General features: G+C 38.6%; 1 protein-coding gene across 2 annotated transcripts in view; it reads left to right on the plus strand.

The window, feature by feature from the left end:
• Positions 1–13,624, plus strand: part of MAPK4 (mitogen-activated protein kinase 4) — a 126,454-nt gene extending 112,830 nt beyond the window's left edge. For both annotated transcript variants that reach the window (XM_063453891.1, XM_063453892.1), the window contains 3 exons: positions 472–633; positions 5,883–6,084; positions 9,392–13,624. In XM_063453891.1, coding sequence (XP_063309961.1) covers positions 472–633; positions 5,883–6,084; positions 9,392–10,073 — 1,046 coding nt within the window. In that variant the 3' untranslated portion in view covers positions 10,074–13,624. The remainder of the gene's footprint in view (positions 1–471; positions 634–5,882; positions 6,085–9,391) is intronic.
• Positions 13,625–19,105: the final 5,481 nt, after the last annotated feature.

Consider the following 19,105-nt stretch of genomic DNA (forward strand, 5'->3'; position numbering starts at 1 on the left):
GGGTTATAAAGAGAGTAAACATGTCTATTATTTGTATGCCTAGCATAACAGTGAGAACGTGAAACTATATCACGTGTTTCAATAACATAAAACTGAGAAGGAATTTGACTAAGGGGAACATGAACATCTTAACAATGAAAAACCGCAGAAGGGAAAATCAATGTTATTTTATGACTGAGCTTGGATAAAAACTCTGCTGGGTTTCCTTCAACAACCAGAAGAAAAACGGTCAGGTAAAATAAACAGAAAGAAAATGCAAATATACAACTAATTCAACTATATATGACCAACATTGATTAAAACTAAATTTTATGAGAACATACACATTAAAGAGGACACCTAAGCAAATGGTTTGCATGTGATTTCCAATAATTATGGAACATTCTTTTTCCAGAATTCTATGTTCCAGATATCTTATTATATATGTCTTTGGAGAGTACATGCTTGAGATTTCATGCTTTAATTGTACAGGACACCACGAACTGGAGCAGATGCAACTCATCCTGGACACTATACCAGTCATTCATAAGGAAGATAAGGATGAACTCTTGAAAGTAATGCCATCGTTCGTCAATGCCACATGGGAAGTGAAAAGACCTCTGAGAAAGCTGCTTCCCGAAATAAATATGGAAGGTGAGCCAACAAGGAATCCAACTAGAGAATCTTCTATATTGTGACAGGGAAATGGGGGCGGGACCTTGCAGTACTTATTTGGGGGGATGTAGGTGTGGAAACATTAAAAGTGTATCCACACACAACGCAACACAACCAGCCCTCTATATTCACATAATTCACTGCAAAACAGCTCCATCCACACACGCAAACCCACAACGAGCCTCACTGTATGCACACAATCCCAAAAGCAGAATCCCCACACATCCAATACTACATGTAACCTACCTACGAACACATCACAGCCATCATCCCCACACATCCAATACTACATGTAACCTACCTACGAACACATCACAGCTATCATTCCCACACATGCAATACTACATGTAACCTACCTACGGACACATCACAACCATCATTCCCACACATACAATACTATATGTAACCTACCTACGCACACATTACAACCATCATCCCCACACATTTAATAGTATATGTAACCTACCTACTCATACATCACAACCATCATTCCCACACTTGCAATACTACATATAACCTACCTACTCATACATCACAACCATCATTCCCACACATACAATACTACATGTAACCTACCTACACACACATCACAGCCATCATTCCCACACATGAAATACTACATGCAACCTACCTTCACACACATCACAGCCATCATTCCCACACATGCAATACTACATGTAACCTACCTACGCACACATTACAACCATCATTCCCACATATGCAATACTACATGTAACCTACCTACCCACACATCACAGCCATCATTCCCACACATGCAATACTACATGCAACCTACCTTCACACACATCACAGCCATCATTCCCACACATGCAATACTACATGTAACCTACCTTCGCACACATCACAGCCATCATTCCCACACATCCAATACTACATGTAACCTACCTTCACACACATCACAGCCATCATTCCCACACATGCAATACTACATGTAACCTACCTTCACACACATCACAGCCATCATTCCCACACATGCAATACTACATGCAACCTACCTTCACACACATCACAGCCATCATTCCCACACATGCAATACTACATGTAACCTACCTTCGCACACATCACAGCCATCATTCCCACACATCCAATACTACATGTAACCTACCTACCCACACATCACAGCCATCATTCCCACACATGCAATACTACATGCAACCTACCTTCACACACATCACAGCCATCATTCCCACACATGCAATACTACATGTAACCTACCTTCGCACACATCACAGCCATCATTCCCACACATCCAATACTACATGTAACCTACCTTCACACACATCACAACCATCATTCCCACACATGCACTACTACATGCAACCTACCTTCAGACACATCACAGCCATCATTCCCTCACATGCAATACTACATGCAATCTACCTACGCATACATCACAGCCATCATTCCCACACATGCAATACTACATGTAACCTACCTACGGACACATCACAACCATCATTCCCACACATGTTCTACTACATGCAACCTACCTTCAGACACATCACAGCCATCATTCCCTCACATGCAACACTACATGCAACCTACCTACGCATACATCACAACCATCATTCCCACACATGTAATACTACATGTAACCTACCTACGGACACATCACAACCATCATTCCCACACATTCAATACTACATGTAACCTACCTACAGACACATCACAACCATCATTCCCACACATACAATACTACATGTAACCTACCTACGCACACATCACAACCATCATCCCCACACATTCAATACTACATGTAACCTACATACGGACACATCACAACCATCATTCCCACACATGCAATACTACATGTAACCTACCTACGCACACATCACAACCATCATTCCCACACATGCAATACTATATGCAACCTACCTTCACACACATCACAGCCATCATTCCCACACATGCAATACTACATGCAACCTACCTACGCATACATCACAACCATCATTCCCACACATGCAATACTACATGTAACCTACCTACCCACACATCACAGCCATCATTCCCACAGATGCAATACTACATGCAACCTACCTTCACACACATCACAGCCATCATTCCCACACATGCAATACTACATGTAACCTACCTTCGCACACATCACAGCCATCATTCCCACACATCCAATACTACATGTAACCTACCTTCACACACATCACAGCCATCATTCCCACACATGCAATACTACATGTAACCTACCTCGCACACATCACAGCCATCATTCCCACACATGCAATACTACATGCAACCTACCTACGCATACATCACAACCATCATTCCCACACATGCAATACTACATGTAACCTACCTACGGACACATCACAACCATCATTCCCACACATTCAATACTACATGTAACCTACCTACAGACACATCACAACCATCATTCCCACACATACAATACTACATGTAACCTACCTACGCACACATCACAGCCATCATTCCCACACATCCAATACTACATGTAACCTACCTACGCATACATCACAACCATCATTCCCACACATGCAATACTACATGTAACCTACCTACGCACACATCACAACCATCATCCCCACACATGAAATACTACATGTAAGCTACCTACGCACACATCACAACCATTATCTCCACACATGCAATACTACATTCAACCTAAAGAAAAAAGTGGGATGGAACAGCGCTATACAAACTGATCAAACGGGGAGGGGGAGGCTGCACACCTGAAAGGAAGGGTAACCCTCAAAACCCCTCAAGTACAGGGTGCGCCAAGAACAAAGTGAATAAATAAAATAAATAGAAAAAAATAACAGGGAAACAGGCAAATTAAAGTCTCTAATTCACAGGTATTATCTTCAGAAATTCTCAAGACGTCTTGGGTCAAATCCTCATCAGCATATATGAAAGAAAAAAAACACACAGGGGGGACCAATGGTGCAGTAACTTAAAGGAGTGTGGCCACAGACAACACTGAGGTTAAGAAATGCCAACTCACATTTATGGGAGCTATAAGCAGCTCGAGTTAAAACAGCATACAGTGGTATTTAAACTCCCCACATGTAGGATACTCCTCTGACGATATTTTCAGTGCAGGTCATAGGAAACACAAGAGAAGGCCCATAGTGCTCTCTATATTAAAACAGTGCTGAATAAAATAGGAGATGTACTTCCAATTTACAGAGCAGACAAACCGCTCTGAGTAAAGCGCCTGAGTGGAACAATCCCCACCATGGATTCTTTAGATGGTATAAAAGCTTCAGATGTTAGGATATGCCAGGTAAAAAAATTAGGATAAATATAAAAGTATTTAAAATTAAAGAGACTATCCAAAATATTAGGTAGTCAGAAAAAAATATACTTTTATTTAGATTAAAACACAATGTGTTTCACCACAAGGGGCTTTTTCAAGTGTACATAAACTTTATATGGTCTGGGTGCCTATAGTGGTCCTTTAAGTCACATCACTGACCCTCTCACTCCGACCACTGGCATCCGGCTTCAACTTAAGGGATATAGAATTGTTATATAAAAGTGAGAGATTCGCATAGGGTATATGATTTCTTATAGCTACACCTCGTGAGTTCTCCTTCAACATCACCTCCACCAGATACAACAATATAATTCTTGGGAGGCATTACCGGTTTAGGGTTTTCTGTTGATAGCATTCTGTAATCAGGCCTATCATAATTGTCAGCACAGGCCCAATGAGCCTAATGCCTGTAAGACTGATTGTATATCCTAGCCTTGGTCTTGTATCCAATGGCTCATTAGTGACTCTGTATTACAATCCCATAACTCTGGGCTCAAGCCAAAATGTAACTTCATAGCCCAGCCAATTCTCCAACCAGTTAGATTTGTAGAACCAATAAGTTGCCAACTTCTCCAATGCTGATTTTTTTTGTTACTAGTAGAAGTATATTTTTATTAACTGCTTAATTTGGACCCCTAGGAAAATCAGGATTTAACATTTAATTTTAATTGAAATTTTTTACATTAAAATACTCTTAACCAAAAAAATGTGTGTCTTAAGTGCATGATGGTAGGTGGGAACATCTTGGCTGAAATGTCCTCCTAAATCACTGACATTATAGAAATATGTATTTCTAAGTCTGTAACTGTACAGCTTTTCCTTTTAATGTGACTAGCCTTTATGGCTATCTGTAAATTCTGATTTGTTTTCTCTTTGGCTTTAGGTGCACTAAATCAATAACATACACAGCTTGAGTTGTGTTTGTTTGGTTCTTATTTTGTATTCATACACAAATATAAGGTTTGTTTTTTTATTTTTAAAAAGTGTATTTTAAAACATGTAAATGCACCCACAAAAGTTGTCAATTAGACTCACTACGATAGCTTTATTGCATATTAACTGCATTTGTGCATCTTACTATATTAAGTAAAGTCAAGTCTCTGGAGCCAGATGTAAAATTGGTAATTTAGCAGAAGCACCAGCACTACATGTATAAATAGTAATAAGCCCCTTTATGAGGTCAATATCCAAAAGTCCTTTAACCTCTTAAGGACACAACTTCTGTAATAAAAAGGAATCATGATGGAATATTTCCGTCATGTGTCCTTAAGGGGTTAAACTGACCAAAGTTAGAGAGCCACAACATTAGATATGCAGAAATTATCAGCATGTTACTTGCTGGAACTTAGAGTCATCGGTTATTCTGGATTGAGAACTGGCACCTCTTCATACGCCTGTTGGAAGTATCGTCTTCTTGAAGTCCTGTGAAAGGTACGTTTATTCCACACAATCAATCACATGCAGCATTATTCACTCAAATGTGACTTATCAGAAATTTAATTCTAGAACCCATTGAGATTCGGGCACACAACCGCTTAATGCATTTTTTTATTAGGTCAAGGAATGCACAAACTTGACGGACCTTGACCTAATAAAAAGCTGCATTAAGGAAGTGGTTGTGTGCCCGAACGTCTTTGGCTTTTACTGTGCTTATTGGAATCATGACAATTCACACTTTATTGAATAAACCTGCCTGTGTAACAAATCCACAAACTGTAAAGGAAATAAATGGAAGCATAGCAGATTATAATAGGAATACTTAGTACAAATTGCACAAAACTAGCACAATATGAAAATGCGGTTAACCGTTTTAATTGTGTCTTTTTGTGGAAATGTTTTATTGCTTTTGGTTATTAATTATTTCAAGTAATAATACATTTACAGTGGTACGGTTGCTGTTTTTTATTCATAGGTGTGGATTTTTTGGAGAAGATACTGACCTTTAATCCAATGGACAGATTAACAGCAGAGGCAGCCTTGCAGCACACTTACATGGCTCCATATTCATGTCCTGAAGATGAACCTATTTCCAGTCACCCGTTCCGCATCGAGGATGAGATTGATGATATATTGCTGATGGAAGCCAGCCAAAGCGAACTCTCTAATTGGGACAGGTATGGCTTTTCACGTAGAAATCTAACAGTCTGCATGTAAATATTAGTTCTGTGCCCATTAGATGTTATGTGTGTTTTAGGCTTGCAGCATTTCAACCGCAATTTAGGGGTGTATTTACTAATGACTGAATGTTAGAGAATTAGATAAATATACAAGATTACAATACTCAGTGTAAAATAATAAGGCGTATTATTATTAAAGAGTTATTTTGCTAGTCTTATATCCACGTTAGACCCTCATAGATTTTCCAGTCTTAAACTCCACCTTAATAGTAATATTAAATTGTTAACCCAGGAAAACCATATATAGTTTCAATAGTTTTCTAGTATACCAAGGGTTAGAGATATACCCAACTCAATGGCATTGTATCTATTAACCTGGGAAGAAGCAAATGCAGAGTTGATCTTATTGGGAATAAAACTGATGTAAACGGATCCTTAGTTGGTATAGCTTGAACTTAAACTATTATAATGATATTACAGACATTGCAGGCCCAATGAGAGTATGAGCTAAGTCAATTAAAACAATGTAAATTCATAGCATAAGAAGACTTTGTCTCTACTGGTTTTCTTAAGTAGAAATCTGGTAGATGAAGATTATTAACCACTTTGGTATATCTTGATACCTAGTAACTTGGGTAATAATTGACTGAGCTTGGACCAGCATAATGTTATAAATCAGAAACGTAAAAAATATACCTGGTACCTGTCGTGACAGGTTTACTTTAGCATATGATGTCTTCTAATTTTATTTACGAGCTATTATATTATTACTCACCTGCTGTCAATCATTCTAATAATACCAGACGTCAATGGGTTTTATAGTGTTGTAACACCCACCAGTCCCGATCCCTCTCTGTTGTGTTCTTGGTAAGACTTCCGTACCAGAGCTTTAAAGCGTATTAAATTAAAATATATGCATTATATACTCTAGTAGAATGTATAAATGAAATGTAATGATCTTTAATTTAGCTCACGTTGTGTGTACCATGACATGTATACTTTAAGTCATAAACATTGATACTAGGACATTAGAGTTTTATAAAGCATCTGATTAACTACAAAACTGGTAAGAAGCACATTCCGTACACAATGTGGACACACCTGTCCATTGAAATACAGTAAAAGAGACACCTGTCTGATGGTTGTAATTAATATAAACTGGAACTAGTAAGAGTAGGGAAATACAAACTAGTAGGAGGTAAGAACGGGATCTGGTATCTCTGCATACATATTAGTAGGAGGTAAGAACGGGATCTGGTATCTCTGCATACATATTAGTAGGAGGTAAGAACGGGATCTGGTATCTCTGCATACATATTAGTAGGAGGTAAGAACGGGATCTGGTATCTCTGCATACATATTAGTAGGAGGTAAGAACGGGATCTGGTATCTCTGCATACATATTAGTAGGAGGTAAGAACGGGATCTGGTATCTCTGCATACATATTAGTAGGAGGTAAGAACGGGATCTGGTATCTCTGCATACATATTAGTAGGAGGTAAGAACGGGATCTGGTATCTCTGCATACATATTAGTAGGAGGTAAGAACGGGATCTGGTATCTCTGCATACATATTAGTAGGAGGTAAGAACGGGATCTGGTATCTCTGCATACATATTAGTAGGAGGTAAGAACGGGATCTGGTATCTCTGCATACATATTAGTAGGAGGTAAGAACGGGATCTGGTATCTCTGCATGCCTATTAGTAGGAGGTAAGAACGGGATCTGGTATCTCTGCATACATATTAGTAGGAGGTAAGAACGGGATCTGGTATCTCTGCATACATATTAGTAGGAGGTAAGAACGGGATCTGGTATCTCTGCATACATATTAATACACAGCTACAGGGAGGATAATTAGATTTTACATAAATTTAATTTTCAACTAAAAGAAAAAAGCCATTTCTAAAGTTTACACGGGCTAGAGATAGCACTTACTATGTTTTATATTTAATACAGCAAGACACGTTACATTGCTAACATGAAGGACTATCAAGGGACATGCAGAAAATGTGGTACATAAACTTTCTATAAATAGTCTGTGCGAAGAGGAGGCAATGACTGGTTTTAAATTCACATTGCCTTCAAGGGCAAACACAGGATTCCCAAATGCTTTTAACTAAATTCATCTATTTTAACCACTCAGTGTATGTATAGGCAGCATTACACACACACAAATAGAAGCAAGAGTGTACCATCAATGCAATCCAAGAGATTGCTTTTATTATGAACTGCTCACCCCCCACAAAGCAGATTAGGCTTCTATGTGCTTAAAGGAACCATGTCATGAACATATCAAGGACAATAGAATGTTTTAGATGCTAAATTAGAACCTATGGTAATTGTTCTACAATATAAACCAAGGCTGTCAAACGTAGATCCTCTAATTAACAAACATAACATGTGCATAGTCATCCCATAGGCATATTCCAAAAATGTACCCCATAACCCTATAAAAACACGGGCACAGATATTTGGTTGATAATTATCACAGCTTTAATTAATCTTTTAAAAATAAATTAAATAAAGGTCATTGTCAAAGAAACACTTAATATGACATATTAAAAGCCAACAACCCTTTAAATACAATTACACCCACAGACAATGACCCAACTATAAATAATAGCAATACAACTATATAAGACGATTAATATAAATAACATAAATAGTTAACACAGCCACCAAGGGCATCCTTTTCCAACTGAAGGGGTATACCGAGATACTTCTACACCCCCAGGCTCTGAGCTCGAACCTACCAATACCAAATACAAAAACATAACTATTCATCCTGAACTTAAAATATCCCAAATACCAAGCTGACCTACCCCCCAATTTCCCTATCCATACAGGGCGAGAAAGGTAATATCGCTAAATATATGATACTGTGTTAATCACTCCATTTTAAACTAGGGTTGAGGTACACCCAAAGTCCATCTTCTTAAGTAGATTTGAAACCTCTCCATGCATCTTGCCATGTTTGAATTAAAAATATTAATATACACCTCTCCACCCGTTCCATTTCTAAATCTGCTATGTCCTGGCAGCTTCCTTTGAGGTGAATTAATAATTGTTGGAACTCTGCCACCAAGATCAACAAGGCATAAAGCTACCCAAACTAATTACGTTATCTAAATCGATTCCATGCAATGAAACGACAAGAACTAGTAATACTTCTAGTTTCTAAATGTAATTTGAGTAAGACAAAATGTATAGAAGTGACAGATTTATATATTTTTTATGAAATAGTAATTTTAGGCAGGTTTTAGCACTATATATTTGCATTAACGGTTTCCTCTTCACAGGTATCAGGTGAGTTTGTCCTCTGACTTGGACTGGAAGCAAGAACAAAGCCATGGTATGAGTGAAGTCCAAAGAGACCCTAGAGCTGGATCTGAATCACAAGTGGAGGAGGCTCAGGTCGATCCTCGCAAATACTCTCAGAGCAGTTCGGAACGGTTCTTGGAACAATCCCACTCTTCTATGGATCGTGTTTTTGAGGGAGATTGTGGTAGATCATGTGAATATAAAGTTGGATCTCCATCCTACTTGGATAAATTGCTATGGAGAGACAACAAGCCACATCATTACTCTGAACCTAAATTGATTTTGGACCTATCTAACTGGAAAAGAACAATTCCACCTACTGGAGAAACACCACCTGAAGATGACCCCTCCAACCTTTTTCTGGAAATAGCTCAATGGGTTAAGAGCACACAAGCAGGTCTTGAATGCCCACCAAGTACCCTACCTGAAATGCAAGAACATCATCAATCATCCTCTCCTCTACAGGAGGCACCAAATGATACCAGCAAGGATACAGAGTCTCCATTTGACTTGGACGTTTTTATCACTAGAGCATTAAAATTATGTACAAGCCAGGAGGACTTGCAAGACAATAAACTCAGTGATATTAATGGGGCCTGCATTGCAGAGCACCCTAATGAAATTGTACAAAAGGAAGTATTTCACAAGGACAGGTGGTAGTAGAAATGTCTTTGAGTATCAATGTGTGATTATTTTAATACTATATCAATTCAAATACACTAACCATGTAACAGATGGAATATTTTGCTGAGCACATTTTTTAATCAGTGGACAATTTACATTAACGGTTTGTATCTAATATATGGTGCATTGCCAAAAGGCGCCTTCTGATCTCTTGCTGCCCCTCTTGAGAGGTATATAGAATGTAATTATCTGCATAGCATGATTCTGAATAATTTCATTTAAAGAGACGGGAGGTGTGCATATGTAGCTGTAGTTTGTATGAAAGGCTTTTGAAATGGAACTATTGATCCTGAAGTGTTTTCATGTCTGAACAAAATTTACAAGATAACCATCGCTCAGTATTCTGTTTTGAATTTGAAAACCTTAAACATGTGTTTCATTCTTAATGATTGCTATTACTTAAAAAAGTAATTTAATTTTGAGCTTGACAAATCGCTATTAACATTTTTATTAACTACACCTTAAACTGCATTTTTTTTTATACCTCAAAGGGCACCAAAATCAGCACTACTGGATAGAAGGGTGTAGGTCAGGGGGTTGTTGATGGGTCATGATTGGTGAGACTGAATTGTAAAGGCCAGTGATTGGCAAGACTGAGTTGTAAAATATGTGATTTGGTAAAGATCTTTCTTATACCTAGGTGCAGTTGACATGCAAATTCAGGGCTAACACATAGCACCGATACTTGCACCCATGCTGATGTATTCTGGGAGAGATTGACTGAGTCGTAATATTATATCTTGTGTCACTACCTCAATTCTAACAAGGAGAAGAGATCTGCTCATCTGATGCCTCTTTATTTAAGAGCATGAGGGCTGTAAATGACTTGCTGTCCCCCACAAGAAAATATACAACGTCATAAGGGTTTGGTATATTTCCACCTGCAGTGTAGGTCCTACAAAGTATACAAGTATGGGATTCCATTGCTTGAAGTTGCTGTTTCATACATTGTGACTGCCTTTTTATTCTCCCTAGGAGCTAGTGTCCCATATACAGTTTGTAGGTTTGTCAGGGGTGATGGCTTTAGCAGGCTTTAAAAAGCAATGAATCCAGCATCTCACGAAGCCTACAGATTAGTGTTATCATTGGTAAAGGGTCCAAGGGGTTCTGCTGTTAATAAACGCATTAAAGAAAATCTGCTCTTATAAAAGTTCCTCTTACTGTGTTACCGTCCTTTGTGGTGGGTTGGACAACAAAACTCTATGTGGGAGAGAGGTGAGGATCATTCTTACCATTAGAGTTTAATAAATAAAGGGAACACCCCAAGCACCTTAATAACTGCTGTATTGGTTATGGTCAGTTGAGCCCCCCTATTTTTAATTTCCAGTGCATGTGGCTGGTGTTCGTGAGATCCCAGCATGCACCCGCCCGCCTGCCACCTCAACTTCTAAATAGATTGTGCTGTGTGTTGGGAAGGCTACCTGTGCTTTGTGTGTTGTGCGTTGTGTTAATGGTGAGGTTTTGTTTCGTATGTGAGAGGTGACTGTATATAACGACCACTATCTTCAGGGGGTGACTGTGATAAAGTATTTAGGGGTACACTGTGGCAGGGTGAGGTGGGTGAGTGTGACTAGGTTAGGGGTGTGTGTTTGACTGGGTGAGGGGAATGTGAAAAGGTGTGTAGCAGGGAGAGGGGTGTGAGTGATTGTGGCAGGGTTAGTGGGGTTATTGTGACAGAGTTAGGAGGTGAGTGTGACAGGGTGAGGGGTACAGAGTGATAGTATATTGGGATTGATATTTCTAAAGACCACTGTCTGCATATGTCCTTTGACCCTATCCCTTCATACACTGATTGCAGGTAATTCTGCTAAAATATTGGTTAGAAAGGAAAACGGCACATGGGGCTCTCAGGTAAGAATTGCTACTGTTCTAAAATGGTACTACTCCTTAAATAAGGGAACACCAGGACACTCCTGGCACCATGACCACTACAGTTTACTGTAGTAGTGCTTGGGGTGTTATTGTTAAAAAAGTTACATTTTATGTTTTGAGGCTTTAGTTCCAAGAGCACTCCCTAAATGATGTCCAAGAGATATCCATCATTGTGTGTAACCCTTAACGTTCTTGTACTGTACACTAGCCAGCTGTCCAACATTGCTCATAAAAGAGATGCAGGAGTGTGGCACCTGTACGGCCACCTAATAATACTCACATCACACACTTTTTGTTGCGTGACTGGTCCAGGCATAACATGTCATTGTATATATGCAACAGCTTCTCTTTACTGCTGTTCACTATCAAAATTTCCATCTCTTAGAGTTTGTACGTATGAAAAGAGAATGTAGAATGAAAGTTAAACTCAGGACTTTCAAACTAAGTTCTTGACAGTAATGCAGCACAGATTTCTCTAACACGCAATTACACAATTAACATTTTTTATTATTAAGTACTAAGTATTTTCTTGAAAACCTGGTTTGTTTACGACCCTCTGACATCCCTGGTTTAACTTCGGTTCATAAAAAACTTTAAAGCAAAGCAGGAAAATATTACTAATCTTAAAGGGACACTCTAAGCAACAAAACTAGTGCAGTTTATTGTAATGGTTATCAGGACTAGATGGGGAATTAAAAAAATGTTTATACCAGCCCTATAAATTGTCATGCCAGATTATTGCACAGGTGTACAGTTGGAAAAAATATTAATATTGAAAAATATGTCTTCTTGTGTATGAAAGCATTTATAGGACTCCAACATAAAATAACTGCTTCTTTTTTTTTTAAGACAAACAAAACGGGTATATTCCTTGACTGTTTTCTTGATTCCTTGAATTCTTAATTGTAGTGGATTGACATCTGAAAGGTAAAACTTAGGATAAAGTAGCTGATCATGAACTATTCTCCGTCTTAGCTTTTGTCACAGCATGGCTATTCCAGCCTGCATTTTGGATTTCAGAATTGAGACTAGGAAGATGTACCTAAATAATAACCTGTTTTTATGGTTTTCATGTTAATCTCAGACATTCAGACTCCATTCTCCTTCCCTGGATGTCATATAAGGAGTACAAGTACTTGTTCAGTGTGAGCGTGCACTGTCTGCGTATTCCATGGTAGTCACTCTCTTTCCCTTATAGGAATATGTGCTCTGAGCCTGCACACTCACAGCATAATTCCCTGGCCTGCTCAGAGTGACATGCACTGATCCAAGCACAGATCTACATTATACGCATGCATATTCACAGTAGCAATTGCACAAGCAAGAAAGACGAACTTGCAGAGTAAGATGTCACTGGTAGGAGATCCAAGCCCGGGTGCTGCTAATGAAGATGAAAACCACCTAGATTTAATGTTTTCGCATTCAGGGACCACATTGTTGCATCATGATTATTATAATAAGCTGTAGTGGTTATGGTACTTGAAGTGTTCCTTTAAACACAACATATATATTACAGGAGATTGATTGTTAAAGATAATGGTTATGCTAACAGTTACAGTTTATAATACATGATGAATGTTTTGTTTGTGGTAATATTATTTTATCCACAATTTATACAAATGTATTTAAGATCTTTCACATTGGATTCTATTGTGATCAGGGTACATTTGAAAAAAAACTATATAGATTATTGTTTAATTTAATTTGTTTGTGTAAAAATTAAATGTTTTAATGTCTAGATATCGATAATCAATTAAAAACAACTTTTTAAGGCCAAGTGTTGTTTCAGAGTCTGACTTTTAAGTTTAATAAAGAGCTGTTGAATTAAATCGACAATCTATGTACGTTAACCACAGGAGCAAGAAGCAATGGGTGCAATCCTTCCATTTTTTGGACAAATAAAGGATCCCTAGGTACCCCTAAGCCTACCCACTCAGCTAGAGATATCATATTGAATGTGTTACACTTCCTAATAATGCATGCAAATAAATTAATTCAACCAATATCAACAAGTTATCATACTTAAAAAACCTTGAATAGTTTTGCTAAAAAAAAAGCTCCCTTAGCCAAGCTTCCCCTTATCACAAAACTGCTTCCCGATTGGAAGGCATGCCATATATTTCAGTCAATGAGAGATCAATGAGAAATGAGTTACCGACTTAAAGAGGCACTATAGTGTCAGGAACACAAACGTGTATTCCTGCCACTGTGTTTCTAAAACCACCGTTTAGGTGGTCGCCCCCGAACCCCCCCCCCCAACCTCGAGTTAAAAAGGTGATTTACTCACCTTTTTCCAGCGCCGCTCGAGGCTCCTCGTGTATGCCTAGCCCCAATCCACCTCCTTAGCTGACAATCACATTTTATTATTTCAGAAATGCAATGCTTTCCCATAGGAAAACAATGGAAGGCTATTGCGCATGCGTGGCAAACCGCGGTGCTGTGCCAATCAGCATCTCCTCCTAGAGGTGTGTTTATTCAATGCATCTCTATGGGGAAAGTTCAGCGTCACCATGCAGACTGTGGAGACTCTGAATGGCAGTGACCGAGGAAGCACCTCTAGTGGTCGTCTGAGAAGTGATTTTCCTAGGCCAGGGGTGGGGAACCTTCGGCTCTCCAGATGTTTTGGACTACACCTCCCATGATGCTTTGCCAGCATTATGTGTGTAAGAGCATTATGGGGGATGTAGTCCACAACATCTGGAGAGCCGAAGGTTGCCTATCCCTGTCCTAGGCTGTAATTTAAACACAGCCTTTTCTCTGCAAATGCAATGTTTACGTTAAAAAGGCTGCAGGAACATACTATACTCACCAGAACAACTACATTAAGCTGTAGTTATTCTGGTGACTGTAGTGTCCCTTTAACTCCACCCACAGCAATCACTGTCCTCTTGTTATCTGTATAGTATTTTAAATCTGTATCAATGTGAAAGGGGCTAGATGGCAGTGATTGGCTGTCAACAGTTTAGCTCACCATGGGTTCTCATTGGCTGAGCTGAGTATGTGCCCTGAGTACTTGCAATCAGAAAAAATGTCTAGTTAAAAGGAGAGGTATGGCTTAGGGGTGGTGTTAAGCAAAACTAAAGAGACTTGATTGCAGGGAAGAATAAAGCATGACTATGAAGCCAAACCAATAATCAAGAACAATCAAGTACATCTGAATTGTGTTGGTGGCCAGAGTGTGCCTGGAGAGTGAAATGTCCCTCCAAGTGTAATTTTTTGTTATTTTAGAATAGGCACATAGTTGGTTATTACAATTAGTAATGCTAATGATATCTATTGACTGCTACTGTGTATAATCGACTAAACCACGAAGTGGAGTTCAGTCAAAATAGTAGGTTTGGTGAGGAATTGCCAGGCTAGGCACGAAATGCGTCAGATTAATTCATTCCTCTCTCCTGTAAAGTCTTAACTGTGATGTTGCTTCAGTAAAAGATTTATTTTCCTTTTCTCTTTTGTGGATTGGGATTTTCTTTTCTCCTGAGGAAGAAAACTGTATTTTGACTGAACTCATGCAGTTACAGAGTCTGCACGCACCTCTCTTGAATTAAAGGTATATCCAAATTTATACCCTATGCCCTACACTCAATATGTAAAAAAAAAAAAAACACAAATATAATACACACAAATATCACATACACACACAGAGATAACACAGGCACACAGATAACGTAAAAAAATGTGTAAGGAACAAGTTGGCGCAATAAGGAATCAGCTAAATAATGATAAAATAATATTATGAGGATGCAGCAACCTACAAGGAGTTCTGATTTAAATAACCTCCAATAAATCTAAATCCAAAAGGTGCAAGTGCACAAAGTTTTTTGGAAAATAGCAACCAGAGACGTATACTTGAACAGATAATATGTGAGGTATACCAATATATACACACAGGTATATGCAGAAATAAAAACAAGATCAGTGGGCAGTTATGCATGCTTCAGCGGCATATAGCACAGTATTGTGTAGTTCAGCGTGATATGACCAACTTCATAAAAACAAAACCCAATACTTACCGGAGAATTTACTCACTATAAGGGTAATCATCAAAGTGTGAATCGATGGGAATTTCCTATAACTACAAATTATAGGCAAAAACAGCTAAACTGCAATAAAAATGAACTGACATAGAACATGTTAAACATTTTGCTTTTCTGGCCTACAATTTGAAATTCAGTTTGAATCCACATAGAATTACCAACAATCACACGTTAGTGAATAACACTTTAAATATTACATTGTGGGAGAAGGGCTCAGGAAATTACATATGTTTTTTACAAAATAGCTCAACAGGACAAAGTCTGCAAATAAGGTATTTGTTTTTGGCCTACTATTTGCGATTCCCTTGTCAAGCTCACAGTTTTGTGAATAATTCTATTTGTCTTACGTTCTACGACATTGCCGACCTTTGTATTAGAATGTGAATTATGGGGCAGAAAATCTAATCTTGTTGCCAGTTTTCACACCATGAGTCACACTTAATTGATTTATTACAATCAATGCAAGTCTGTCAATGGCAAATAATGATACAACTGTCCCTACAAGAAATATTAATGTATGTAGACTCTGTAATGATTCAATAATGTACCTCGTAAGATTTTAGATTATCGTTTATTTTTCCTCAGTGTCATGCAAATGCGTATAACATTTTGGGACCACACTACCAGGAATACAGTATGCGTCAGTAGAACCTGTTGAGGTCATAATCAATGTATTTAAATAAATTGGATTATTACTAGACCCATTTTTCTTGTAAAATATTGCTTTGGACTGCAAAGAGTTAAAGGAATACTACAGCGTTAGGAATACAAAATGGTATTCCTAATGCTATGTGGTCCCTCTGCCCTAAAGCTATTGTCATGGTCCCCCTGCCCCCCCAGCTTAGAGGTCCATTGGGGTTGGCTCCTTCCTCCTTCTCCAACATTGACAATGGGAGAATCTAATACACATGTCGGTAAGCACTTTACACGCATTAGGCCTTTCCCATAAGAAAGCACTGAATCAAAGCTTTCCTATGGGGGTTTGAAAGGACTGGACATCCTCGTGCAAAGCGACAGCCACTAGAGGCAATCTTAACCCTGCAGTGTAAACATTACAGTTTCTCTGTTTTACATTGCAGGGCTAAGGAGAAAGGGGCATTATACCCAGACCACTTTAATGAGATGAAGTGCCCCCTGTGTCTATAGTGCCCCTTTAATTGTGAAAAGACAATAAAAGGGACATGCCATGACAAAATCTGAAGAATTTCCATTCTGTCTTTTGCTTATAACTATAACTATAGCTAAAACTCAACCCAAAACTTCCCCCCTTCAAATAACTCTTTGTTTATAGCATATAAATTGCACAATTTAAATAGTTAGAAGGCCAGGATTGCTGGAATGGTTCAGACACTCCTTGGACGGGTGAGTGTTCACTACAGAAGTTGCACATTTTGGGATCTGCAGCAAACACCATAATATCAAATGTCCGAAAATTTCTTTTTTTATTTACCTTTTAATTTTATTTTAGAATAATGTGTAATATCAAAATTAATATTTGAAAAATTATATTTTGATGCATTAACAATAGTCAAAATGTCCTGGCAAATAAGGGGATTATTTATGAAGAATAAACTATGATGACTTGAAAAAGTAATTTTCAAAATAAATGATAAATCAAATAAATTCAAGCTAGACCCACCCACATCGATATAATCTTCTGTTTATACTAGCGAACATCTGCTTAGTTGTGTACTTTGCAATCTCTGCTTTTTAATAGTATAAAAATCACAATGAACTTCTGGACAGATTTAAGAAGAGTAGTGGGTGTGGAACTGCACTCACTCCCATAAATTTGAGCCTGGGTGCTTGCTGAACCAGAATCAAACACCAGATTTCCAAAAAATAATAACGTAATAGAGGTCCAGTGTCACAACACTCCTTAGTCGACATGCCCTCGTGCAGTACTCGCACTCACCACTCTTTCTGTTTGGCACTGTTCTCATTTCCTTTCGTTAGGCACTACACCTGGCCCTTGTTTAGCACCTATATATTCTGGTTTCTCCCCTCACTCCCTGTCAGATCATTATCCTCTATCCTTGACCCTGTACCTGCTGTTTCCTGGCTCCCGTGATTCTGGCTCATGTCTCCTGTCTCCTGTGTCTTGTTTCCTGAGTATCCTGAGTATCCTGAGTATCTTGTGTTTCCTGATCTGGTGTTCCGATGTCCTTATGGTCCTGTGTCCTGTGCCTCCTGTTCCAGTGTTCGCCTGCAGTGTTCCTGTCTAGACTCCTTCTCCAGTGATTCTGACCTTGCTGCATTATTTCTGTGTGACCTGCTTAGGACTTTGCCCCTTGATGTTCATTTTGTACTTGGTGGCTGCACTAACCTGACTAAGCCTTTACCTTTGCCTAGGACTATCGTGGACTCTGCCTGCTCTATTGTATATATTGGGTTATTGTATATATTTATATATTTGTGGCATTGTCATATTTTGTTTTGTATATATTATATATATCTATATCCTTTTGGCTTGCCTTAATACATTTTCTTTATTACTCCATTTATCGTGTCCTAGAATTATTTCTCTGCTAAGTTGGTTCCCACACTTAAAGGGACTGTGCTGTTGCAGGGCAGCACCCCTTCATGTCATGACATCCAGGCACTTCTTGGTTCAAGACAGGTACTTTATTAGGAACCACAACAGCAACATTTCGACCCCAAAAGGTCTTTGTCAGTTTGACAAAGACCTTTTGGGGTCGAAATGTTGCTGTTGTGGTTCCTAATAAAGTACCTGTCTTGAACCAAGGAGTGCCTGGACCTCTATTACTTTATAGATTTAAAAAGAGGACAGAACCAACGACCAAGTTGTATTTGGACAGGAGTCTGAAACTCGAGACTGTCCCAGCAAGTAAGGGACATTTACCATCTCAGAATTCAAAGGTTTTATTTTTTTAATTTTGTTTCCTATACATGAGAGCCTAGGAATATACCACCCACCAGTTTTCTTGCTCCAACGCATGTCACTGAGATTAGAATATTTGCCCAAAGGCATTGACCATGGCTTTTCTTTTATAGTTTAGCCAGGTTCATTTAAAACTTGAACCTGAACAAGCTTCCAGGCACTAGTCCATAAGGGAACTAGGAATTCCAGATATCCAG

Source organism: Pelobates fuscus, chromosome 5 (assembly GCF_036172605.1).
Source record: "Pelobates fuscus isolate aPelFus1 chromosome 5, aPelFus1.pri, whole genome shotgun sequence".
Classification (NCBI taxonomy): domain Eukaryota; kingdom Metazoa; phylum Chordata; class Amphibia; order Anura; family Pelobatidae; genus Pelobates; species Pelobates fuscus.